Raw genomic sequence first — 26,776 nt, forward strand, 5'->3', positions numbered from 1 at the left:
GAGAATTTTAAAAAGCCCCACTCACGATGTTGGAAACAAAGTAAAACACAAGAAGTATCTCAGCAGGTTTAAAATGTGATATTACTGTTTGCGCCCGTCTGTCCCCACAGTCTCTGAATGATAAGCGGCGTGATTACTTGTGGGCTCGAGTGTCCACACCTCTTTTCATCTCACATACACCCGTGTAATGAAGCAGCGTGTTCTCCTCCTCTCGCTGCTGCCCACCCCGCACCTGTCCGCGCTGTGCGGCAGCCACGAGGGCTGCTCTTCCTTTTATGGTCTGGCTTCCTTTGTGGACACGTTAGTTGGATGAGGAGAGCAGAGCATAGCGCGGTGGTCCATATTCCCCGCATCTTCCAGTTGCGCTCCTGCGCTTTACGCAGAGTCCGCGGCTCCTCTGGAACACTCAGCTTTCTCTTTCTAAACACCGAGATGAACATGAGATGATTGAGCTCGTGGGCCGTGCGCACTGATGCTTCTCATTTTGCCGTTTCCTCGCGGTTTTTTCCTCTCCTGTCTGCATCCTTCGCCGACCAATCTGTGGAATGGTCTGCGTTTTCTCCCCTGGGTTGTTTCCACTTCAGCATGGGAACTGCGGTGTCCAAAAGGAAGAATCTGAGGAGTGATGCGATTTCTTCCGTGGCCGCAAAAGTTAGGTGAGTGCGCCCGGGGGAGCAGGGGATGTGAAGCGGAGGTCTGAGCGCTCTGAAGCCGACGGAGCACAGAGGAGAAGACTCTGGCAGCCGTAGAAGTGATAGTTTGCAGATGACTGCACATTTCCCTAAACTAGTTTAAAGGGATAACGTTCACATGAGAATAATTACTGTAATTTTATATATTTATAATATATTAATGGATACACATAAATTAGGATATATTTCATGGTGTAAAAACAGCTCCTCCACTCTCTCAGGGCTGTTTTAGAGCTTTTAATTTAGCTGCTTTAATTTTGCTTTTCTTCTTCTTCTTCTTCTTCTTCTTCTTCTTCTTATTATTATTATTATTATTATTATTATTATTATTATTGTTATTAATGATATATATATATATATTTACTTTTTATGTCTCTTTTAAGTAAGTGTGACAGAATGAATCAATCTCTTCTTGTTTGTATTGGTTAGTGTACTTGTATTTCTACTGCCTTGCATAAGGTTCTTTGCTTTTTGATTCATGCGTGCAACCTTATGATTAGCAGAAGTAGTGAATCCAAAGAATCAAATCAGGGTTGTTGTTTTTTTCAGGGTTTTTTTTATCATTATTATTATATATGTTTATTTTTATGCTTTTACGTTTGCTGTCTGATGTAAGCCAAACTTTAATTTAAGGACATTTGTGTTATTTTAATTGTCCTGAAGCCCGTTGACAGATTGATGACCTGTCCAGGGTGTACTCTGATATATCCTCTAATTCTGACTCTAACACAGGTCATTAACACACTGGCATTATACGATACACACACACAGTATAGCTGTGACATGTGAAAAGCTTTATTTATCCCCTTAACATCTACTAGCTTACTGGGGACCTATTAATGGAGGTTTGGAAAGTGGAAATCTCTCTGTGACTCACCACATTTCAGTTCACCAACTTAAAATGGTTTAAGGGTCAACAGTTGCAGCAAGTTACTCAGGGGCCCCTAAACTGTGTGTTGCACACAAGAAAAAGCACAGAAATCAAACCCCAAATGGGTCTATTAAAAAATGCTGACCTCAGATCAAAGGTGGGTAGGCTTAGGTGCATATACCAAGCATTTGGGTTTAGATTGGCCAGGCCCTCTGAGATCTAAGTCATCGTCAGCAAAACTCCCTAACCATAACTGTAACCCTGTGATTGGAATATGTCATTTGTGGTTTTATTATATTATTTCAAAGTCTTGGCAAACAGATAACAAAAAAATAAAAATAAAATAAAATAATTATTATAATCAATACACATCAAAATCTACTCATTATATAGACTGTAGGGTTATTGGGAGGATTAGCACCTGTGACTTAGAGCACCATGTTAGAGTTACAGTTTGACCCTCTTTAGGGTGAAACAAATTCACCTTTTGTCATTTTTTCATGTATAATTTTTGTACAAATGAGAATACTATTGAAATGTACGTGTAAGTATTACTTCAGGATTTTGCTTATGTTGTGGTAGATGGAGTGAGCACTTTTTTTCTTAAGGACCCGCTTGGTTCATTTCACTCAGCTTGTGAGTAATTCTGATGACTTTTAGCTTTGAGTCATAACATTAAGGTCACGTCATGGGTGTCAGATCAGTGCGTTCTCAGTCCGAAGGACACAGGATGACCAGGCCTTATGGTAGGAGATTTTGTTGGTGTCACCCACTGATTAATTTCAGACACCACGGTCGAATCAAGCACTTCGTCTCTCAGTGACCTATGTGTGTATGTGCTTTTCTTCTTTAAGTGATCGCATGGTTGAACTGAAGCAAAGGCAAACTGTTTTCTTTCCATCCACTTCTAAAGTCACCTCCATGCTCACTTTTGCACACATTGTCCAATTCTGTTTGTCCTCGTCTTCCTTTTTTCTATTTGTATGTTTATCTCCTTCCTCCTTCCTTCCTTGCTGCCTCACTCACTTTTTCACACCTCACGCTTTAACTCTTCATAAATCATGCTGATCGCAGCCGGTAGCTCAAGACCGTGTATGCAGACCACAGCCAAGGCTCGAACAGTATACGATATACCTCCTCTCTGTCAGTGGTTGTGAGCAGCACTCCAGTTGATGGGGAATTTAATGGCACTCTGAGAACAATAGCACTTCCCCCTGAATCCCAACTGAGCCGGATTAGTAATGTCTCCAGTCTGCCAGATGATCTGAGTTTATCTGTTGTGCAGTGAATGAGCAGGGCAAAGCCATTTCACCTTTTCTACTTCCTTATCTTTGTCTTTCTGTGACTGTGAATAGCAAAAGCAAGGGGATTGTTCTAGAAGAATGTCTAATAGGCCCCTCTTCTTCTCTCTGACCTTAAAACATCTGTCTCTGTGTAATGTCACTCTGTCTCCTATTTCACTGTTCTGAGTAATACAGGCAAGGTTGAGTAGGAACGCACTGATCGGACCCGGTAAGAATAAATTAATAGAACAGTTTTTAACTTTGTCATCTGAAACTGACATTCACATCGCCTGTTTTCACAGTGATTCTTATTAATCACCAAATGGAACTAGAATAGAGTGGATGGCTAAAAGCTTGGTGGTTTATGAGCTGCTTTTCATCCAATGAAGAGGGATGAAATCTAATTCTGAAATTAGGTAAACTGTGAACAAAGATCCATGATTCATGTTCAAAGTGTGGGGCCTTAAGGTTAAAAGAAAATCCACATCGACTAAATTAATCTCACTTGTTAATTGTTTTAAAGCATAAATTATACACTAACATTTTCAATCATTTACATTCATATACATTCATTCACATCAAAGTGTGATGTCATTAACGTTGAATCACTTCAAAGAAGAAGATTCAACAGAAGTCAGCTGATCTGAAGTCAGCAAGCTCCCTGTCCTGAGAAATCTGGGCTTATCATTTTGTTTGTTTTCCTGTCCTGTCGTTTGCTCACTCTTGGTTGGAATGAATCAGAACCGCCAAACAGGTTGACGAGCGCATGTGTGCTGTTTACTGACAACACCTTGCCGGATTTTTGGGGATATTCCTGATGATATTCAGTTTGGAGGATCTCAGCGGGACGTTGTTTTATGGTTTATGAGGATCAGTCCTCCTGTTGTCAGTATTCATGACAGCACTGAATGTTGTCATTAACCAGAAATTAAACCATGGAACTAATTATTTCCAGTACATGCAGCCATGTTCCAGAATGCATCATACTTGTTTTGGCTGCATGTGTGGCCGCTTCCTGGCAGAACTGGGCTCATTAAGAAATAGGGAAGAAGAGTTTCCTTGCATAGAAATGCAGGAAAGAGAAAACAGACATGCATTTGAAAATTGGCTGATTCCGAGTGGACAGCCTCTTATGCATTTTAGTTATCTCTTGCATTGTAATGCTGGTGTCTCTGCACTGGCTCTTTTTTAATATGCTCAACAGATGTGCAGAAAAAGAAAGGTTAAAAAAGTCAATGAAAGTCTTCTAGGCTTTAGGCTTGCTGTCTTTTACTGTGCATTTAATTGTGTGTTTTAATGACCACTTTTTAAGCAAAGTTAGAGGAAAATTTGTTGTCCTTTATGCACCCTATGCCTGAAGCACTTTAGTAATAGGCCAAACTGTCTCCCTGCCCTGTTTATGACAAATCTTTGTGGAGGAGTACGCCAAAACCGACCCGTCTGCTTTGATCAGCCACTTGATAGGAAAGATTACAAGGGCTTTAAAGCTAATGTTGTCTTTAATATTTCAAGAATGTCTGAGTCACTACTGAAAGGAATTGCACAGCACAACACTTTTCAGGCCTTAATAGTTTCCACTTTGGTGAAAATGTGATTTCATGGGCTCTTTCCCACAAGACTCTGTGACCAGCAGCCACCCTGTACTTATTGCTGCACAAATTCGCTCTAGCCACGGTCCAGTGTGGACGTTAGCTATAAAACATCTGGGCACCTCTGTAAAGCATAAACCTGTCACTGGAGGAAAACTATATATGAAACTTCCAAGGTCAAATATAACAGAGTTTTTAAACCAACAGTGTTAATAGAGTCTGTTTAGAATACTTAATATTGGTGTGGTGTGTTTGGGTGTATTACACAGCTCATCTTTAGATTTGAAATCATATGCAGAGAGGTGAGTGTTTCAGGTTATAGTGGATGTGTAAATGTAGCAACACAGACTCACCTTTTCAGGAGAGTCCACATATTTTGAAAGCTGTTCACAGCTTTGGGAAGTCTTGTTTGAAAAGCTTCATTTGAAATTGTTCGTCATCATAACGCACACTAGGTCCCAGGCACCCTGTTTAGGATTAGTGTTACTCGTCTGGCTTGGGTAATGTTTTGTTACCTCCACCAACGAGGTTATTCTTTCTGTCTGTAAATATGATAGGTTTAAAAGCTTTAAATAAATCTTGATAAAATATTGTAGTGTGTGGAGGGGGGTTCATGTTAATAATCCATTCAAATTTGGCTTACACCCACCACAGTCTTAAACTGCAACTCGAAGATTTATTGGTCGAAAATTGACAAAAAGCCTATTCTTACGACTGTGGCGTGTATTGTCGACATAGGTATAAAGATTTTAAATATCATGTTAGGGCTGCTCAATTAATCGAATTTTAATCACGATTACGATCTGGGCTTTCAACGATCATTAAAAATGACTGAGCCGATTATTAGCCCCTCCCTCATTTATCCGCGACACCTTAAAGGCCGGTCCGTGAAAATATTGTCGGGCATAAACCGGTCCGTGGCGCAAAAAAGGTTGGAGACCGCTGATTAAGAGGACCCGAGGGAAGCTCGGAAAGCTAAGCAGAAGTTATTTGGAGAGTGACTGCCGTTGGTTGAAAAGAGAGTTTAAAAAAAAAAACTTCAGTGGTGTTGCACACTATTTTATATTATTTTTTTAAAGTCATTGTTAACCCTTTAAAGCCGGTCAGAGCAGCACGCTCCGTTTTGCGTAACTATTGTTAAATCCCTGTAGAACCTGAACCGTGTAAGCTAGCACAATAATTTGTTTTGCATATGAAACCGGAGGAGTTGTACTTACATCTGATGCCATCAGCTTGTCCTCGGTCACGGTTTCCTTCCACATATAGCTTTGCAAAAATTGCATAAAAAGCGCTTGCAGGAACAAAAACATAATATTCCAGAAACACGCTTCGCCGTTCCTATCAGCTGGTCGTAACACTTCCCACAGTGAAATGATGCATATGCTGTTTTCTTTGCAAATTTGCATCATAGGATTGTTTTTTGTTTTTCCTGCAGTATATAAAAATTGCTGTATCTCCAAAATAAAACTATGAAGACACTCAAAATAAATTTCCTGTGGTGGGAAACTATTTTTTGCAACTTTATTGTATTTAAAGTTTTGAGGGATAAACCTCTTAAATTTCTCCAAGTAGAAATATATGTAAACAAAACAAACGCGATTTTCAATTTTTTTTGTAGTTTATTGCACTTTTTTGCAATTTATGTAATTACTATGCACTTAATGCATACATATTATTAAAATATGGGCTATAACAGTTGTATTGATGTATAGCAACTTGAAATGCTCCCACAAATGGCACTACAGCATGTAAAAAAATAATATAAGCTCTGGTGGACTTGGTTCTATAGTAGGTCTTAAAGGGTTAAATAAATATCGTCAAATAATCGTGATCTCAATTTCAGTGAAAATAATCGTGATTATCATTTTTGCCATAATCGAGCAGCCCTATATCATGTTACATTTGACCTCTCCTTCAAGGTCAATAGATTGATCTGAATGTCAAAGTGACAATAACGCTGCATAGAGCTATTTAAAACTCTGTTTCCTACTGCCATTGTTTGTATTGGCAACATATAGACACATAGGGAATCATATCTGGGTATTGTAAATATCACATTAATTTGGACTTCAGACCTCGTCTTCAATGTCAAATAAGGTCCAACTTTCATAAAATGCTAAATTTAAAATACATGGCTGAATATAAAGTTACATACAAAATTTCCAATGTTCACAAGTGCTCAAGGTGTTGCCCTCTGGACACACAGCCTACGTCTATACAGTGGTCAAGCTCATCCCATAATTTTGTGAGCATGCCTGGTGTTACTGCTGTTCTTATGTTACCTACGATCAACCTCGTGAAACTCACAAACCAGGTCGCTGTATCAGTATGTGTTTCATTCAATCCTGGTAAACTAAACACTGCTCAGACACACACAGATTACCTCTTGGTTCGAACATGTTATGATGCTATCGCACTGGGGTTTTTTCCAGTCTTATTTTTTTTAATGAAGAATTACCTGGTAATCTTCCTTTTGTCACCCTCTTTAAGCTTCGGTTTCAGTGGCAGCAAGCCTCAGAGCATGATACTTATTTAATGATTATTACTTTTTGATTTTATTGTGTCTTTCACAAGGAAATGACAGAAAATGTTGGTTGAAGAATGATAAAGAATGATACGCAGTAAAGTTGGATACAAAAAGGTTGAAGATTTAGGCCAACCAGGGACACCTTAACGTTATTGAAGGCCTTGTGGCCATGAATGTTATGCTCACTGAGTAAAGTTATGTGCATATTGAGTCACTTTCCTCTGGTTTAAGTGCAGTGGGCCTTTTTATTTTGAAGATGACAGAGCTGTCCCTGTCAGACAGTCACCTAACTAGGGGCTCATAAAACATAGAAATTAGAGCTCAAGTCTCACGAGACCCCCGGTTGGTCTCATAACAGTAAGCCTTTGCATTAAGGAAAGGCCAAGTTTGACCTAGTTTTCTGCTCTCAGTATAACCCAATTGAGCTTTTGTGGGAGATACATTCACCTTTGTCCTGTTTTTGCTCAGGTGAAGCCTGTCTGTCTTTTTCGGCGAAAGATTAACAAGTTAACATAGCTGGACTAGCCATCGGACATTTGCAGGATGGGCTGATGACTTTTTTTTTTTTTTTTTTGTAACGGCATGAACAATGAGAGGTGGTGGATTGGCCAGATGCAGGTCGATGTGTAAAAATAACTCAGTTGTTTGGTGGTGGCTATGGCGGAGCTTCCACAGAGGCAACAGGTGGATGAGGGAAGGGGAGGCAGGAGGAGGAGAGACCCGAGGCAGCCGCCGGTCCGAGTATCAGGTGAACTGAACTTCAGGTAAGAAGTTATGACCTGCATTCTATCTGGGTCAGATATAAACCAAGTTTAGGTGGAGTTTATTTTCGTTGTGCTAGCGTGACAGAGTTTCTATACAGCTGTTCGGTTGCTATGATGTTACTGATAGTGAACTTTATATTATTCATAAGGTTAGTTAGTAGAGTTGCCAACGGCTCCTTAAAAAATGGAATGGTCCCTCATTCAGAGAAAATATTATGTGTTTTGTATTGAGCTGAGAAGAGACGCAGTTTGCTTTAGCTAGAATGGAAAAAGACACAAAGCTGGAGTTATTCTGTCTTTACGCTGCACAGCTGCCTCTTCTCTTATCCCCCCCCCCCCCCCCCCCCCCCCTCTCTCTTCTGTTTCTACTTCAATTATGAAACTGATCAATGATCAGCTGATCGGCTTTTCTCTCTTGTTTATTTATCGCCCACTTTCCGCCAGAAACAGGAAACCAGCGGATGTCGCGCTAAACGACAGTAGCACGTTTAAGCTTGATCAGCTGTTGTTAGAATTTATTTAATATTAATTTCTAGTATCAGCTGATGTTTGCTGGAGCCACAGCTGTAAACCTGCTGGTCATGATATCGGTTTGGATATGTGGTGAGAGGGAAACATGAGGATGAAACCAGGAGATGTCCTTACTGAATCATCAGAGCTGAACAGGTGATGGAGAAACAGGTTTACCTTTTAGGTGACATAAATGAGTTGAAGGGAAGTTATGAACTGTTTCTGAGAGACAAATAACACCAGGATCCTTTTCTAAGCAGCTGACAGCTGATAGCTGTGCAGGGGCGGATCTAGCAAAGTGTTGCCAGGGGGCCAGGTAGGGCATTAACAGGGAGAGGTGGGGCACAAAGAAATACTTTTCTTTCTTATTCTCATTTCAAATATTTAGCTTTTATTAAATAATTATCTGAATCTTGCGAACAAAGTTTTTATCTGACGTAAAATGTATAGAAATCATACATATACCATAAGACAGTGTACATCACTGTCACAACAGCATTTGTTTTCATTCAAAGGCTTTATGGCTTTAATACCTGGTGGGCCGGTCTGTAGTGAAAATGCCCGATTTTCTGTCCCAGTCCAGCCCTGCAGGTTAATACTGGCAGTGTCACCATGCCAGCTGACTGTATTTCATCATCAGCCAGTGTTGTTCTTTTTACATCAATATTACCAAAGTTTACCATAAGGCAGCATATAAAGTATTTTCTTGCTTTCAGGTTTTAGTCAAATGTTAGTCTTTTCATTTGTTTCCCCACTTTTTTCCTGTTTCAAAATCAAACACCGGTTTGTGAGAAGATTATCTTCTTTTTTTAATAGGCATTGGTTTTGCATTGGCATTGGCTAATTTGCCAGTTGTATGTTAAAAATGTTCGTATTTTAATATTCAAAAATGTTTTTGCCCAAAACATATGTGCACTGCATGTCAGTAAAAATACTATGCAAATATTGATGTCCTTGACTGCTGAATAAACACTAACTGATTATATCTCTTGTACATTATCAACGCAGTATCTAAAAACTTTGCACCGTAGTGGTTAAAATCTCATTCTAATAAGAGTTAAAAGCGCATTCAGTTATTAGGTTTATAGGGTTATTGAATTATGGTTAACGGTTGGTAGAATTGTTTTTAACATTATCTGCCAATTACATCTGCCACCCTTCTCCAAATCTGTGCCCCTACCTGGCCCCCCCAACAAAAATTTTCTAGACACGCCACTGGGTTCAGCTGTAACCAAATGTTAAGTGTTTGCGTTCCTTTATCACTCAGCAGTTGCCAAGACTAGATAGTGAATCCAAACTAGGAAATAATTAAAAACAGAGCAGTGAACATTAATAAAAAAAATGTTCTCATATTGAGATTAAATTTAGACAATTATAGCACATTAAAGTCAGGGATATTTAAATACTCTTTGTTTGGGGATGCTTAAGACTTGTATGTTTCATTCAAGTTTTTAAGACTGATAATTACAGTCCTGCCAGACTGTGTCATATATGTGGCAGAAAATAACATGCCTGTTTTCAAGGGGGAAAAAAACTCTGGGATAGGTCATGGATGATTGCTACTCACACTCTGTGTTGTAAATGGTCATTAAGTCTTCAGTAACCTTTGCTGACCTTCATCGGGTAGAAGGAATTGGAATATCAGTGAATCAGGGCCATACTCCACCCCACTCCACACTCTCCTGTTAATGGTTACTGAGCTATAATTGACCTTTAATTAAACAGAGCAGAGGTCAAACAGAAATGGATTATGAGCAGATGATGCAGGGTTCTTCAGTTTACTTCAGCACCAAGAATGTGAAACTATCCATAGTTTGTTTTAGAATGTTTGTGAATTGTGTTTGGGGGTTTTGGGAGCATCTTGAAAATCAAGTTGGTGACGAGGCTGGGGAGAATGGGATGGAAAGTGAGTTTTGAAAGCCACAAAACTCATAACCTGGCCAATCTCCAGAGAAATATATTATGGTCATTTAGTGCTTAAGGGCAATAAACCTCTTACCTGGTGCCCCTTTAATGAAAAACCAATAACTGCCCAGTAAGTCCTTGGAGCAACGGAAAAAAATTTCACCCCGTGTGAACCTGAGACTGCTCTGGTTAACCGTAGCATCCCGCCTTGTGTCTCTTTAGATTTTACACTTTACAATTTTTTTTTTTTCATGCCCTATTGTAAATCTCCTGGGAGATAGGGTAATTGCCTGACTCCTGGCCTTTGGAGTGCAGCAGAGCAAATGTCTCCTAATGAAGTCATCTGCCATTACCAGCCAGCCTTCATAGTGTGTGCTTTGCACAGACATGAGGCAAACACGGACACAGAGAAGTAACAGTGAACACAGGTCAAATTGGCATTGTATAAATTTAGAGTAGTGCCCACACTCTGCACCACTACTTTGTTTTGTTCTTTTCTCTGCTATCAATTTGAATAATCATTTAATTCATTTCCGTAATAAATTCATAAATCAGTTTTAATTATACAGTACCAAATCACAACAACAGTGCCTCAAGGTGCTTTATATTGTAAGGTAGACCCTACAATACATACAAACAATGACCATGATGCTTGAGCATGCATCAAGACATTTGCAACTTTTGTTTTCATCCATTTCAAGTACATCACTAAATGAACTGTAAATTTCCTAAGACATAATTATTTTTCACTTGTATTACAGCAGTGTACTATTGCTGTTCTGTTGTGATGAGATGCACTGAGGTAGAGTAACTGAATTATTACCTTTTCTGAACTAAAACTGTTAAAGAGGCCAAAGAAGAGTTTTGATCAGTGGGGCTGTGATAACCTTCTCATCTGCTGAACATGTTGGAGCACCATCAGGTAACCCAGTGAAGCCTCCTGCTGCCTAAAACAGCATCAGACACTCATTTAATCATTTTTACCTCTGTGAGGATGAAAACTTTGCTGTTGTGGAGTTAAGGCATTCTGCCAGAAATCTAATTCTTTTCCCTGTTACGACTTTTCAACAAGGTCCCAGCAGGACAGCAACGTGAAAACAAAGTGTGCCAACCATCATCATTTTTATTTATTTAATGGACCGCGTAGCTGAAGAATACGAAAGAGAAGAGGAGATGTAGGAAAAGCGATATAAAACTAAAAAAGGGCACAAAGAATAGAGCAGAAAAAAGGACAAGCAATGATAACAGTACTAAGAAGGCTGGGAGATATCTTTGCTTTATTCTATTATCTTGACTATTAATGGTCTTGTTTGTGAATTTCACCATCCTGCTATTTGATGTAAACACTTCCCCAGGCATCTGTAAGCTTTGCTTTTTTTCATATGCATAGTCCTCCAATTCCTTCACAAAGAAGGAGGCCTAGAATATGACCAAATTCTAATATCAACTCCTTTCCAGATCATCTGTCTCCCGGCTGTCCCCTACCCCCACTCCTTTTTTAATAGTCTTTCTTTACATATTATGCCTCTGTTCTTCATTACACTTCCCACCCTCATCCCAACTTTATATTTTGGTTTTATAAACACATTTACAGCTTGTTGGCTCTTTTCAAGCCACAGTGAGAGGATTAATACTATGATGTATAATTCACAAGCTAGAAATCTCTGACACATTATTATAACTGTTGTTTCAGAGACCTCTGGAGTTATAAAAAATATCTATTGCCAAGATAAAGCTTCTCTGGTAATCACTTTGGCCTGAGGGGTGTGTGCTAATGTAATACATTAGTGTGTTTCTTTGTCTGAATCTTCCTTATTAACACCCGACTACAGAAAGACAGATTCTAAAGATATGGCTTAAATTCAGCTAAAAACATTAATTTTGACACCAGTTAAACTCTCCATAAAAATGTTAATTAAAAGATTATTATAGTTTAATAATAAATGTGTAACTGTAAATATTAGCAGCCATAGTATAAGATATTGTCTGTAAACCACTAGTTTTCATTGTCCAGTGATGTTTCAAAAATCTTTTCATGTGTGTTGTAAGCCTTGAGTTGGTTAAAAAAAAAAAAAAGGAAAATCAAAAACTGACTTCTATTTTTTAATGGTGAAGGAACAACTTATCCCAGAATGCATTGCAAATCCCAGACTTCACCACAAACTTGCATTCCCCAAGTCATCTGATGTTTGCGGGAATGTTTGCGTAAACCTTAACATGGTAGGAGTGACCAATCAAATCCCTCGCTGTTTCATTTGGTGCAGTAGTTCTTTTCAATGAGTAAAACCTTTTTTGTTGTTGTTGATACAGACACCTAAAGACTTGTGGTTTCTGCAAGAGTGCATGCCATTGTTTTTTTCAGTTTGGATAGTTCCAATATTATCGCTCATAGCAAAATCCATATAGCAAATATAAATGGGGTTTTTACTTCTTACTCCTGGAACCTCTATGGAGTCTACTTGCTGGTTTTTAGAGCCCCCGAGAGCAGCCAGTTGGCTTTTCTACCTTTAAAACCCGCCTTCCAGCCAAATGGCTTTTAGCTAGGCTTTAGCTTCAGCCAAGTGGAAGCTAAATTGGCTAGTCATTCATATGTAAATTAGGTTGTTACCTGAGAATTCTGGAGGGGAGTAGGGGTGTGTGAATGATTGCTAATTTCTAACTGCCAACTGCCTCTTTGTTTGTCGGGGGGGGGGGGGGGGGGGGGGGGGGGGAGCTGCTAAAAGCTGTGAACTTCCTTTTGTGTTCGTCTTGATGCATTCTCAATCATCCAGGGAAATAAATCTCCAAAAGTCACCAACTTGGAGTGTTTCAGTTTGCCATCTTAGGGAGAAATCAACACACATGGGTGTATGTCCTTTGTTGCTGAGATTTATTGATAAAAACAGTACAAAAAACCAACCATTTGTACACATATTTACAAATAATAATAAAAAGTGAGTGAGTACATTTCAACATTTTCAGCAATCACTCACAATCCTGGCACTGCCATGGTATCTGTAGTCTGCATTTACCACATGTGTATCTGTAGCCAAACGGAAGAAGACCGTCTATATTCTTAGCAGCATGCACAGCGTGGTTCAGACTGATAACACTACCAAAAGGAAGCCAAACCCTGTCACCCTTTACAACAAAACAAAGTGTGGCGTGGATGTGATGGACCAGATGTGTCAGGGGTAGACATTTGTTCAAACACAAGTAAGAGAAATGAGACAACTGCAGACCGACTCAGAGTGTAATTAGAAAACGTGCGCACGGGTGAATGTCTCTGAGAAGACAAAACACACCGAGCACAGGCTTGCTTGCTTTATTTATAAGGCAAAAATGGGTTACATAGTACTTCCTCTTTTAACTGTCAGGGAAGAGGTTAAACATTAAATCAGCTTATCTGATCTTTCACACACTGGGATAAGAATACAGAAGTATATCATGCTTTATCTGACATCACAGACACTGAAGTGAAGAATGCATCATTATATCATGCTGTCAAACATCTCAGACACTGAGGTAAGGAATGCATCAGTTTTCCTTTAACAATAGACTTGGTTAGGTGATTCTTCAACAATAGGCTTGGTTATGTGAAAATATATGAACACACAAAATATAAGGCATACTTGGTTAGAATATAAGGCTTACTTGGTTAGAATATAAGGCTTACTTGATTATATTGTATTATAGAGATTTGGTTATAATGTATAATGTAGAAAATCTCTAACAAGATGGTTCGGGAGTACACTGTCCGCAGAGGAACACGGCGCTGGCCAGTTGCCGTGTTTTATAACATGATTGACATGGCAGCACTGAATGCACATGTGCTGTATCAAGCATGCACCGGGACGAAGGAAAGACGGGTGGACTTCCTGGTGGAGCTTGCAAGAGAGTTGGCTCACTCTCATGTAGCTGGGAAGAAGGCAAGAAAAGAACAGTTGCTTTGGACACAACCCTCCACACCTAGCCCTGGAAAAAAAGCCATGTGTCAGGTCAAACACAAATGCAAGAACAATCATGCCACTGTGTGATGTGTTCACTGCTAAAGATACACATGTGGTAAATGCAGACTACAGATACCATGGCAGTGCCAGGATTGTGAGTGATTGCTGAAAATGTTGAAATGTACTCACTCACTTTTTATTATTATTTGTAAATATGTGTACAAATGGTTGGTTTTTTGTACTGTTTTTATCAATAAATCTCAGCAACAAAGGAAATACACCCATGTGTGTTGATTTCTCCCTAAGATGGCAAACTGAAACACTCCAAGTTGGTGACTTTTGGAGATTTATTTCCCTGGATGATTGAGAATGCATCAAGACGAACACAAAAGGAAGTTCACAGCTTTTAGCAGCTCCCCCACCCCCTCATTCACACACCCCCACTCCCCTCCAGAATTCCCAGGTAACAACCTAATTTACATATGAATGACTAGCCAATTCAGCTTCCACTTGGCTGAAGCTAAAGCCTAGCTAAAAGCCTACCAGCCATTTGGCTAGAAGGCGGGTTTTTAAAGGTAGAAAGGTAGAAGCCTGGCCGGCGGGTGTTAACTTCTATATTATTCAGTTCAGATGAGTTCAGTTTTATTTATAGAGTGACAGATTTCAACAACAGTTGCCTCTATTTTACGAGAACGTAAAATAATATAGAGAAAACCCCAACAATCATATGACCCCTTATGGCAGTCCATTATTATCATTTTAAATTATATTTAAATTTGCTAAATAGCTAACATAGTTAGCTAACAAAATTTCTCACCTAACTATGTGTCAGTGATTCACAACTTTTCGGTGAAGTGGTTTATATTCCAACATAGGCCATTAAAAGTAAAAGTTATTTATATTCTATGACTGTAAATGATATTTCATGATATTTCCAGACTTCAACAAACTGTTCCTTCTCTCTTTGACCTTTGACCTTGACTTTGTAATACGTGAATGTGCTTGTGATTCCTGTGGGAAACACTGCAGTACAATTTTCATGATCAGTATAATCATGACAGTGAATTCTAATAGTTTATACCAATCTCAGCTTGAATGAACTTCTGTGCACTGCTGACAGAAAGTGCTGCTGTGTTTTCACATCCTCCTTCTCTCAGCACAGCATATGGCATTTTTATTGGGGGGAGTGCACACAGTCAAGCAGATAGATCACAGATGATTGCATTTTCTTCCTCGTGCCGTCCTTTGCCTTCTCCTCCTTCTCTATATCAGCCAGGGTAGGAGGGGGTTTTCACGAGGAGCACTGCACGTGCTGCCTCATATTTAATTACTTAGGCATGTAGGCTAAAGCAACACAACAATTCCATTTCACTGCAGCCCCCTGAGATTTTATCCCTGTGTACAAAGCATGTTGCATGTGTGTGTGTGTTGCGTACCCTATTTATTTCTCTGCCTGCTGTTCCACATGGAGACTCTGAGCATGGGAGACCTGGTGTGTGTATCTGTGTTTGCAGATGGCAGGAATGCCAGGTCGGAGTGAGTGGGAGGAGAGTGATTATAGGCTGTGTTGCTTCTTTATAGGTGTGTTTGAGGGTAGCCTATATCTTTTATAAGATTGTTATCATATTGTATTTGTATGTGGGTGTTTTACATTATAGAACAACTGCTGATCTTACTGTGTATGCACCAACTAAGAGTCTCACTTGCTTGCAGGATATTATGATTGAAACATATAGCTGAAGTGAAGACTTTTTCTTCTTCTTCTTTTTAAATTGACCATAGCAATAGCTCAGGTAGGCCATTAAATCTAGCTCAGTTCCAATACTGGCAGATCAAGCCATCTTCGTTCAAGCATGCATCACCTGATGCCTCAGTTGATTGTCTTCTATCCAGCTGGCAAATCTCTAATGTGTAATCACACATTACAGAGCATCTGCAAACCACTCTGCAACCCACCTCTACCCCAATGCTTCCTCCCTGTATCTGACATAATCAGTGTAGGATTTGTTGTTGTGGATGTTTTATTGTGGAAAGATACAGACCTCTCCCTGACTCTTTCCTTTTTCTTTTTTTTTCCCGTCTTCTAAAGATATAAAATGTCAATACAAAAATATAACATTATAATCTGTAATTTCACAGTCCACACAAATTTTTGGTATCATTTAAGTAGTTATATGTCTAAAAAGACAAATGATGTTGCTTTACATTTGTAAAGCACAAATAGTGAAAAAATATGCAAAGCTGAAAATAAAGGTGCTGTATTCTTTTTAAAAAATATATTATATCACATAAAATACTTTGATGAACCCACTCCTTCCTGCTGTGTTAGACTAAATCAGTCCTTTGGGTTGTCTTCGTTGCCTGCTCTGTTCTGTGATGGGTTTTGCTCTTCATGCCTTTTACGTTCCATTATTGCACACTGAAGGTGGGAAAGTCTCAGTAAAGAGTTATACCACCGTATATAAATTACTGCAGGTGGAACTAGCAATCTTCTCTTGGCAATAGAGTTGTTAACGCTAGTGTATTTTCAGTTTAAACTATGAATAATTGTGTGACTTATCCTCAAACAAAGGAATTTCAAGCCAAACAGGTTAATACATACCATATAGTGAAGCATTGTGCTGGTGTACTGTGGAGACGTTTTTTGGCTGTGGGAACTGGAACTGAATGCAAGCAATGTACGGAGACATCCTTGATGATAATCTGCTTCAGAGCACCAAAAGGACGACGACCCTAAACACACAGCCAAGATAACAAAGTAGTGGTTTCGGGAAAACTCTGTCAATGTCCTTGAGTCGCTTCAGCCAGACCCAGAGTGGAAGCCAACTGAACATCTATGGAGAAATCTGAAAATGGCTGTGCACTGACCCTCCCCATCCAAGTTGATGAAGCTTGAGAGGTTCTGCAAAGAAGAATGGGAAAAACTGCCTGAAAATGGATGTGCCTAGTTTGTATCATACAGAAAGGCTTGAGGCTGTAATTGCTGTCAAAGTACTTCGATAAAGTACTGAGCAACGACTGAATGCTTCTATGCATTAGCATTCATATTACACATTTCAGCCCACTTTTTTATCGTCATTATGGGGTTTTGTGTGTAGATTTTAAAATGAAAAATGAATGTAACTGTTTTTGAATAAGGCTGTAAGCATGGCAAAATGTGTGACATGATGCACTGCATATCCTTGTGTACAATATACCCTACATACAGAAAGTATGCTGACAAGATGGTGGCTCAGTGGTTTGCACAGCAAAAGACACCTGAGGTTAAACACTGGCCAAGACCCTTTCAATGTGAAGTTTACATGTTGTCCCTATGCTTGCACAGATTTCCTTGAGGATTTGTGATCTCTCCCATCATTAAAAAAAACATGCCGTATAAAGGTGTCCTTGACCGTAGAGGTGGCATTGGTCCCTGGGTCCTGCATGTTTCCCACAGCTAATTCTGAGGATGTGTTAAATACAGAGAGTGAATTTCCCTGTGGGGATTAATAAAGGATAAGTTAATTTATACAGTACAAAGGTTGACTGACCCCATTATTTGCTAGAATAAGAGTTTCTTTTCTTTTCTTTTTTAATTAGCAAGGCATGAAGGCCTTTTGAATCATAGATATGGTTAGTGAGCTAATTGCACTCAATCAAGACTGTTCCTCATTTCAGAGGTAGTAGATTGAACTGCTGTGACTTTTTCTCTTCTGCAGACCCACCCACACTCAGCTATATATGTATTGTATACCGTGCCAGTTCCTCAATGTTCCTGCCATATGGATGTTTTATGCCATACACATGATTGAATTTATTTCCTGTTTTTCTGGATGGCAAAAGCAACGACACCGTCCTCTGTGTAGGGCAGGGGAGATGGATAAGCTTTGTCATGAAAGAAAACTAGAGCAAATTTATGAATTTGTTTGTCTTTAAATCTTTATATATTTCACTTATTTTCATGTAACATAATTATAATAAAATAGAAAGTGAACGTAATGTGTGAGAAAAATACTAAAGTAGTTACTTACATGAATCAATCATATTGATATATAAGACATATTGAGCCACTGACCACCGAAAGGATATGAAAGCAATTAAAATGGTTATTAAAATTGGAAAATCTTCATATAAATGTCAGTTCATTTCCATTTCAATATTTTAGTAAGCTATAAAAATATGTAATAGAAAGCTTTCATTCTTTTTCCCTTCCCGACTTTAGCCAAGATCAGCCTGTAACTGTGTTGAGTGATGGCAGATAGCGAGTATGGATTCAGGACATTAACAGCTCCTCTCACAGAGTGCTGTGGTGATGTAACCTACTTGCAGTGAAGAGGGCCTTAGAGAGAAAAAGCTCAGACAGCCTGTTTAGGTGGAGAGAATCCTGTGAAATGTTTGTGAGTCACTTTGCTATGTTTGACAGCAACAGTTGTGCAAAATAGCTCAGAGTGAAGTCTTGCACTTGTGTCTCTACAGAGCAGCCAGAGCATTTGGAGAATACCTGTCCAATACCAATCCAGAGAACCGCAACGGAGCAGGTAGGTGGCACACTTAGTAGTCCTACAACAATACTATATCAGTATTAGAGCAATATAGTATTTAGTCGGAAATATCAGTTTCTCCGGCTTCACACGTATTTCCTACTCCCAAAAATACCTTAAAATATTTCTGTGTGAAATATTGGCCTGTGACATGTCGGATAATCAGTTATTAAAATATTTTAAAAATGCTGATGTTTATGTAATAAACGCTCAGCTTCAGGGTGCAGTCACACCACAACAGCAATGTTTCACAGGTTATCCCCAAAACCATAAGTATTTGATCACCCTAAAATCAGCTGCAGCGAACTATACTGTCACCTGGTAAGTGCTGAAAAATTGGAATTGGAAATTGGGCAAGTGTAAGGCTCTGAACAATTTTGACAGGGGCCAACCTGTGAGAGCAGGGTGACTGGTTCAGAAAATCAGCACGTATTGTGGGTGGTTCTCAGAATGCAGTGGTTAAAGCTTACCAGAAGTGGCTGCAGACCATGTGGACAAGTTCAAGGCATCAGTGTTCCTTGATGGCAGTGGCTTCTTGAAGGACATGTATGGTATGGCATAAGGAACTTGACAGAGAACTGACTCCAGATTGCTCTATCCTGCTGCTCGATTCCGTTGTGAATCCTGATACTACAGGACACCATCCAAGGTCTTCTAAAGTCCATACCTCAACAATTCTAAGCAGGATATCTTAATGTTGCAGATTACTGATATATCTGCAAGTTCTTCCCCCCTGCTGTTGGCAAGTGCTGTTCATAGAGGATTATCATATTGTAGGGTTTTTACTTTAACATGTAAAGCACTGTAAGATGACTATTTTTGTAAACTGATTATGAAAAAACAAAACTGAATTGGTAATGTAATTGAGGATTTATATTTTCAGTAGTAATTTATATTTGTTAGCATGCTCTTTTTAGTGCAAATATGTGGAATACATAAAGTAGCAGAAAACATGACAATTGAGATGGGGCTGAAGTTAGGTGCAAAGTGGCCTGCAGATACGCAGCATCTGTGGGCAGGCTAAAACAGGATTGTGTGCTTGCCAATTGGGAAGGGTCTGGAAGGGTATCAAGCGAGCTATCAGATGCACTGAGACCAGCTTACCTACTGGGATTGTGGTTGAGCCTAACTTAGTAACCTACTCAGTCTAATACTATGCTCAGTTTAATTATATCCTGGAAAAGCTGTTGTGACTAACTAGCACTTCCCTTTCCCCTACCTTTGCAATATCGCTTTTCTGTGTATGATTTCAACTTTATAAAAGGGAATCTTACAAATCTGTTTGCTTTCCACTCAGTTTTTCTTCAGTATAACTTAGTAAGTAAAGTACAGTAAAATTTTATTTATAAAGCACCTTTCAAGATAAAAATCAAAAAGTGCTTCACAGAAGCTAAAACCTAAAAATAAAAATCAACCAAAAGCAAGTTTAAAAAGATGAGTCTTTAGCTGTTTTTTAAAAGCGACCACGGAGTCCACAGATCTCAGGCTCAAAGGGAGAGAGTTCCACAATCTGGGGGCCACAGTTACAAAAGCTTTGTTGCCTTTTGTTTTCAGCCTCATGTGTAGGATAACCAGCAAGCCCTAGTCACATTACCTCAGGGACCTGCTGGTAATGTATGGATGTAAAAGTTCACTTATACAGGGAGTGCAGAATTATTAGGCAAGTTGTATTTTTGAGGAATAATTTTATTATTGAACAACAACCATGTTCTCAATGAACCCAAAAAACACATTAATATCAAAGCTGAATGTTTTTGGAAGTAGTTTTTAGTTTGTTTTTAGTTTTAGCTATTTTAGGGGGATATCTGTGTGTGCAGGTGACTATTACTGTGCATAATTATTAGGCAACTTAACAAAAAACAAATATATACCCATTTCAATTATTTATTTTTACCAGTGAAACCAATATAACATCTCCACATTCACAAATATACATTTCTGACATTCAAAAACAAAACAAAAACAAATCAGCGACCAATATAGCCACCTTTCTTTGCAAGGACACTCAAAAGCCTGCCATCCATGGATTCTGTCAGTGTTTTGATCTGTTCACCATCAACATTGCGTGCAGCAGCAACCACAGCCTCCCAGACACTGTTCAGAGAGGTGTACTGTTTTCCCTCCTTGTAAATCTCACATTTGATGATGGACCACAGGTTCTCAATGGGGTTCCGATCAGGTGAACAAGGTGGCCATGTCATTAGTTTTTCTTCTTTTATACCCTTTCTTGCCAGCCACGCTGTGGAGTACTTGGACGCGTGTGATGGAGCATTGTCCTGCATGAAAATCATGTTTTTCTTGAAGGATGCAGACTTCTTCCTGTACCACTGCTTGAAGAAGGTGTCTTCCAGGAACTGGCAGTAGGACTGGGAGTTGAGCTTGACTTCATCCTCAACCCGAAAAGGCCCCACAAGCTCATCTTTGATGATACCAGCCCAAACCAGTACTCCACCTCCACCTTGCTGGCGTCTGAGTCAGACTGGAGCTCTCTGCCCTTTACCAATCCAGCCACGGGCCCATCCATCTGGCCCATGAAGACTCACTCTCATTTCATCAGTCCATAAAACCTTAGAAAAATCAGTCTTGAGATATTTCTTGGCCCAGTCTTGACGTTTCAGCTTGTGTGCCTTGTTCAGTGGTGGTCGTCTTTCAGCCTTTCTTACCTTGGCCATGTCTCTGAGTATTGCACACCTTGTGCTTTTGGGCACTCCAGTGATGTTGCAGCTCTGAAATATGGCCAAACTGGTGGCAAGTGGCATCTTGGCAGCTGCACGCTTGACTTTTCTCAGTTCATGGGCAGTTATTTTGCGCCTTGGTTTTTCCACACGCTTCTTGCGACCCTGTTGACTATTTTGAATGAAACGCTTGATTGTTCGATGATCACGCTTCAGAAGTTTTGCAATTTTGAGACTGCTGCATCCCTCTGCAAGACATCTCACTATTTTTGACTTTTCTGAGCCTGTCAAGTCCTTCTTTTGACCCATTTTGCCAAAGGGAAGGACGTTGCCTAATAATTATGCACACCTGATATAGGGTGTTGATGTCATTAGACCACACCCCTTCTCATTACAGCGATGCACATCACCTAATATGCTTAATTGGTAGTAGGCTTTCGAGCCTATACAGCTTGGAGTAAGACAACATGCATGAAGAGGATGATGTGGACAAAATACTCATTTGCCTAATAATTCTGCACTATATATGTTGGCGTTTGTCTATGCAGAGCCCTGAAAGTCAAGGTCAAAACCTTAAAGTGGATTCTGAATTTATCGGGGAGCCAGTGCAGCTGAATCAGCAGGGGTGTGACATGGGAGTACTTGGAGGACTTGGTCAGAAGCTTTGCAGCAGCGTTCTGAACAACTTGCAGATGCTCCAAAGAGGCTTTACATAAACAACTAAGCAAAAAATTACAATAATCCAGACGAGATGAAACAAATGCATGAATGACAATTTCTAATTTGGAGCGCGATACAATGGGACTCAGCTTAGCAGTGTTTCTCAAGTGATAAAAACAGGAGCGAACCAGAGATTTTACATGGGCATCCAAAGTCAGACCTGAGTCAATAGTAACACCAAGGTTCCTGATAGACGGTTTGGCAAATGTAGCAAGTGGACCCAAGTTTTCCATAACACTAGGTACAAAATGTTTAGGAGCACAAACAAGGACTTCAGTCTTCTCCTCATTTAGTTGAAGAAAGTTTACAGCCATCCAACCTCTAATGGAGTCTATGCACTTATGCAAAATCTGTAGCTTGGAAACATCATGGGGCTTAAAGGAGATATATAACTGAATATCATCTGCATAGCAGTGATACGAAATGTCCTTAAAAGTGCTCAATAAGTGTTGAAGAGGAAGTAAATACAGCAAGAACAATAAAGGCCCCAAAACTGAACCTTGTGGCACACCATAGGCAAGAAAAGTAGAAGAGGAACTGTACTTAAAGGTAGCCGCAGAAAAGGATCGTTCATGCAAATAGGATTCAAACCAGGCCAAAGCAGCCCCTGATATACCCGCCCAGTGTCTCAGCCTATCTAGCAGAATATGATGGTCCACAGTATCAAAGGCGGAGGTCAGGTCCAACATCAACAGAACGGAGCATTCTCCTGCATCACATCTCATCAAAATGTCGTTGGAGACTCTAAGAAGTGTAGTTTCAGTAGAGTGAGCTCTACGAAAGCCAGATTGGAATTTATCCAGAATGCTGTATTCTAGAACAGCTATAAGCTTTTCTAAAATCTTAGCAATGAACGGTAATTTTGAAATCGGTCTGTAGCTACTAAGAACAGAAGCATCAAGCTTAGGTTTTTTTAACAGTGGGTGAATGACAGCATTCTTACAATAAACAGGGATCTGACCAGAAACCAGTGAGGTATTGATAATTGTGAGCACACAGGGACCAATAGACCAAAAAGACATTTTTAAATAAAAATCCAGGTAAAATATCCAGAGAGCAGGAGGACGCTTTCATCGAATTAACTAACTTGAACAGCTCTGGTAAGGACACAGGTAAAAATCTTCCTAAAATTACAGGCCTAGCTTGAGTTGGAGCAGATAAGAGAGACACAGAAGGAGAGATATTGTTCCTCACGTTACTGACATTTTCAACGAAGAAAGAAAGAAATTTTTCACAATCTTCATTTGATGAATTTGGGACAGCAGGTGGAGCAGGAGTAACAATATCACTAATGGTGTTGAATAGTACCATAGATAGAAGGTTACCTCTGCTCTTAGACACTAAGTCTGAGAAATACGCAGCCCTCGCATCTCGAAGTGAAGTGTTAAAAGGGACTAAAAGGTCCTTTAAATGAAGGAGATGGACATGCAAACGTGCACAGCAAATCCAGCATGTCCAAATTAACACTGTCGGATTTGATTTCAACACTATTAAAGTGTCTATATGGGTCCACACCAGAGAGTGTTAATTTAACTCTTTTTGGAGAGTTGGTACGTTAACTCTGATTTAGTGTTAAACACCAAATCTGTCTGGAGTTGATAATTTAACACTTGGTGTTAAGAGTTTATATATTAACTCTCAAAGAGTATTTTAGTTTAACTACGTAAGAGTTATCTTCTAATTCATTCTTAAAAGCGGGAATTTTACTGTTCTGAACTTCTAGAAATTTCTTTTGGAAATAAACATTTACTAAAAAGATGCAATGGTTTTTTAAAAACATTTATTCTGAACTGTGCACCACAATTTCAAAACATTTTCTGAAAGATGTAACAGTATACATGTTCTCACTTTCATTAGAACTTTGTTTATCAAAAGGTCTGACATGGTAAATGCAAATAACAGCATTCTCATCACTTATTTCTTCAATACAATATGCATGTCCTTCATTCATCCCTTTGTGGAACTTCAACGCACTTCTGCTCTCCCCCATATTCCATCTTCACAAGCATATCCTGTGCGGAGATTGAATAAAAATTAGTTGACACTAATTAATGGCACAAATAATCCAGTAAACAATTGCAGCACAGTTAAAAAAAAAAAAAAAAGGAATCCTCTTTGAGCCATTACTTGTGTAAAGTATTTTCCCAAAAGACAAAGACACAGGCAGCAGGTAATACTGAACTAAATGTAAAACCTCAACCTTTTTAATTTTTACCTAAACCGTGTGCACAAAACTCTGGAGGGATCTATGCTAACGTAGAACCCAGTCAGGACGTCTGCTACTGCTGTTTGCTCTTTTTTTTTTATGGGCGATCGTTTTCAGGCTTCAAGTAGCACCATTATACCAACATTTCACATTCTAGACATTGTTTTAGGTGTATTTGACCAAAGATTTGACTGAAAATTCACATGCAAGCTTTTTTTCAAGGCTGTGGCATTTGCCCGCAGACAATACCTTTCAGCTAGCTAAAACAGAATATTATGCTATCACCGAGCAACATGGCTAATGCCTTTCACACAGCTTTGTCTCAACTCCAAAGAGCCACAGAAGTAAAAGCTCATAATAATTGAAACAATCTTTGAAAAAATGACTTACCAAGCATGGCAAACAACTCAAATATGTAGAGCAAAATGTTCTGAAACGGCTTCACTTCAGCTTCGATTGGAGCCGTGCTGGGGGCGGAGTCTGTGAATTTACTCTGTTGGTGTCATAGCCCCTGTAGGAGTTCAGAGTTAAGAGGTCAAGAGTTAATGTTTCCATTGTAACACCTCCAGATTTGACAGAGAAACACTCATTTTTAACACTCGATTTTAACTACTATCATTTTACACCTCAGAGTTACATTAAAAGAATGTGACTCTGCTTAGAGTAAAATTAACTCTACTTTTGCAAGAAGACTATTAACACCAAAACATTTAACACTTTTGAATTTGCTGTGTGTTTTCCTCCATAAACGCTCAACCTTACAGCGGCAACGCTTTGAGAGGCGAATGGTGTCATTTATCCAGGGAGACGACTTTGAAACCGGAGCTAGTCTTGTTTAGACAGGACAAACATTGTCTAAAATAGAAAGACAATGATTATTAAAAATATTTGTTAAAAAAATGAACATCGTTATAAGGAGATAAAACTAAATTAAAGGCATCGGAAAATTATCACTATACCCATACTTATTTATCCACAGGACACACAAAATGAAAAACTAGCAAGTCCCATCAGATTACACTTGCTTTCAAGCCTGCAGCATTGCAACCATTTATACAGTGAGAAGAACTATTCATCCTTCATGATCCTACAGGACAACTGGGCTTCTTGGACTGTACCGGCTCATCCATTTCTGAATCTTTCATCTTTCCGCTATTTGTTTTTTTTCCATCACTATGCCACCTCTCTATTTTCCTCATGTGCTCACAAAAGCTTTGCAGCTAGTAAATGTTTACCACTCTGCTGCCAGAGCTACAAATCCCAAAGAGACACAAGCAAGCTCCCTGTTAACTCTATTTACATAGAAAGCATTTATCTGATGTCCGTTTATGAAAGCTATATAGAAAACAGACAGCATGATTTATCTCTCACTTGCTATGTTTTCTTGTTAATTTTGCTTCATCCCCTTTCTCTTTATCCCCAGATCATCTACTGTCTGAAACTTTCTCTGGCCAGGACTCTCCAGACGTCAGTCACTTGCATAACAACAATCTGCCACCACAGAGCCGTTGTTTATCCATAGCTAAACCCGCCCAGTCCAGCCAGTCTAATCCCAGCACTAACCCACAGTCTCAATCTCAAGTCAACACTCTCCAGGCTCAAGCATCACTTGGCCCCTCCAAACGGCGACTCTCTGCCGAACGCAGTCTTTCCATAGAGGACCCACCTGCTGCCAGGGGTTCACAGGGGCCTGTTGCTGTGAAGCCAGCCAGGGTGTACACAATCACCAGGGAAGGCGGGATGACCCTCGGGGGCCGTGGCAGTGAGGAGAGCCTGGAGTTGGAGGTGCTGAAGGGCTCCCGGGAGCAGCCTCTCTCACAGAGCACTTCTGCTGCCAGTCATGGCCTATCCTGCACCAGCCAACCAACCGCCTCAGCTGCCCGTGGCAGCCATCACCGTAGCAGCCATCACCGCAGTAACCAACATCATGCCCAGCAGCATCACGGAGGCCCAACGTCATCATCGCAGCCGCTGCAGAGCTCAGGTAGCGCTGGCAACATTCGTGATTGGGGAATGAGGAGAGGTGGGTCGCGGGATGACTACACCCCAGACTGCGTTGCCTGCATTCGGGCTCCATGCCAAAGTCAGCGCTCCCTGGACCTAGATACCTCACCCCGAGATGGAGGGAAGCAACGCAAAAAACTGGAGAGAATGTACAGCGAGGACAGAGCATCTACAGATGACAGGGGTATAAAACTAAATGTGAAGGTTTAAACGAATAAACAAACTGAGCCTAAATTTAAACACGTTCTCACCATGTTTTTATTCACCTCCACTGCTATTTGTAAGGCCTGTGTTTGAATGTAATGCTCACTGACACACACCTTCCTTTTCTTATTTGTGTTTGCAGAGGACAATCCTAACAGCTGGTTCCCCAAAGAGAATATGTTCAGCTTTCAGACAGCCACCACCACCATGCAGGCGTGAGTATGGCATGGAAATCCACCTTCACTCCCACTCTGTGCATCACAGCATCTCGCTGCCATGTTGGCAGGATACGGCCCCAGTCTTTTCCTTCCAAGAGACAAATGTAACATTCTAATACAAAGTCTTAATGAGCTTTCACACCTTTATGCTCGTTGGTT

The 26,776-nt window shown here is 39.9% G+C and overlaps 1 protein-coding gene across 2 annotated transcripts in view; it reads left to right on the plus strand.

Moving 5' to 3' along the window:
- The first annotated feature begins 570 nt into the window (after positions 1-570).
- Positions 571-26,776, plus strand: part of nsmfb (NMDA receptor synaptonuclear signaling and neuronal migration factor b) — a 65,410-nt gene continuing 39,204 nt past the window's right edge. Inside the window, exons 1-4 of one of the 2 annotated variants that reach the window (XM_085367917.1) lie at positions 571-656; positions 18,526-18,587; positions 25,615-26,379; positions 26,542-26,614. In XM_085367917.1, the coding sequence (XP_085224043.1) occupies positions 586-656; positions 18,526-18,587; positions 25,615-26,379; positions 26,542-26,614 (971 nt within the window). In that variant the 5' untranslated portion in view covers positions 571-585. The remainder of the gene's footprint in view (positions 657-18,525; positions 18,588-25,614; positions 26,380-26,541; positions 26,615-26,776) is intronic. The other variant, XM_085367916.1, reaches the window with a different exon arrangement.

The sequence above is a fragment of the Diplotaxodon limnothrissa genome, linkage group LG12, assembly GCF_057381915.1.
Source record: "Diplotaxodon limnothrissa isolate DT_005_m linkage group LG12, D_limnothrissa_male_GT1.1, whole genome shotgun sequence".
Lineage (NCBI taxonomy): Eukaryota > Metazoa > Chordata > Actinopteri > Cichliformes > Cichlidae > Diplotaxodon > Diplotaxodon limnothrissa.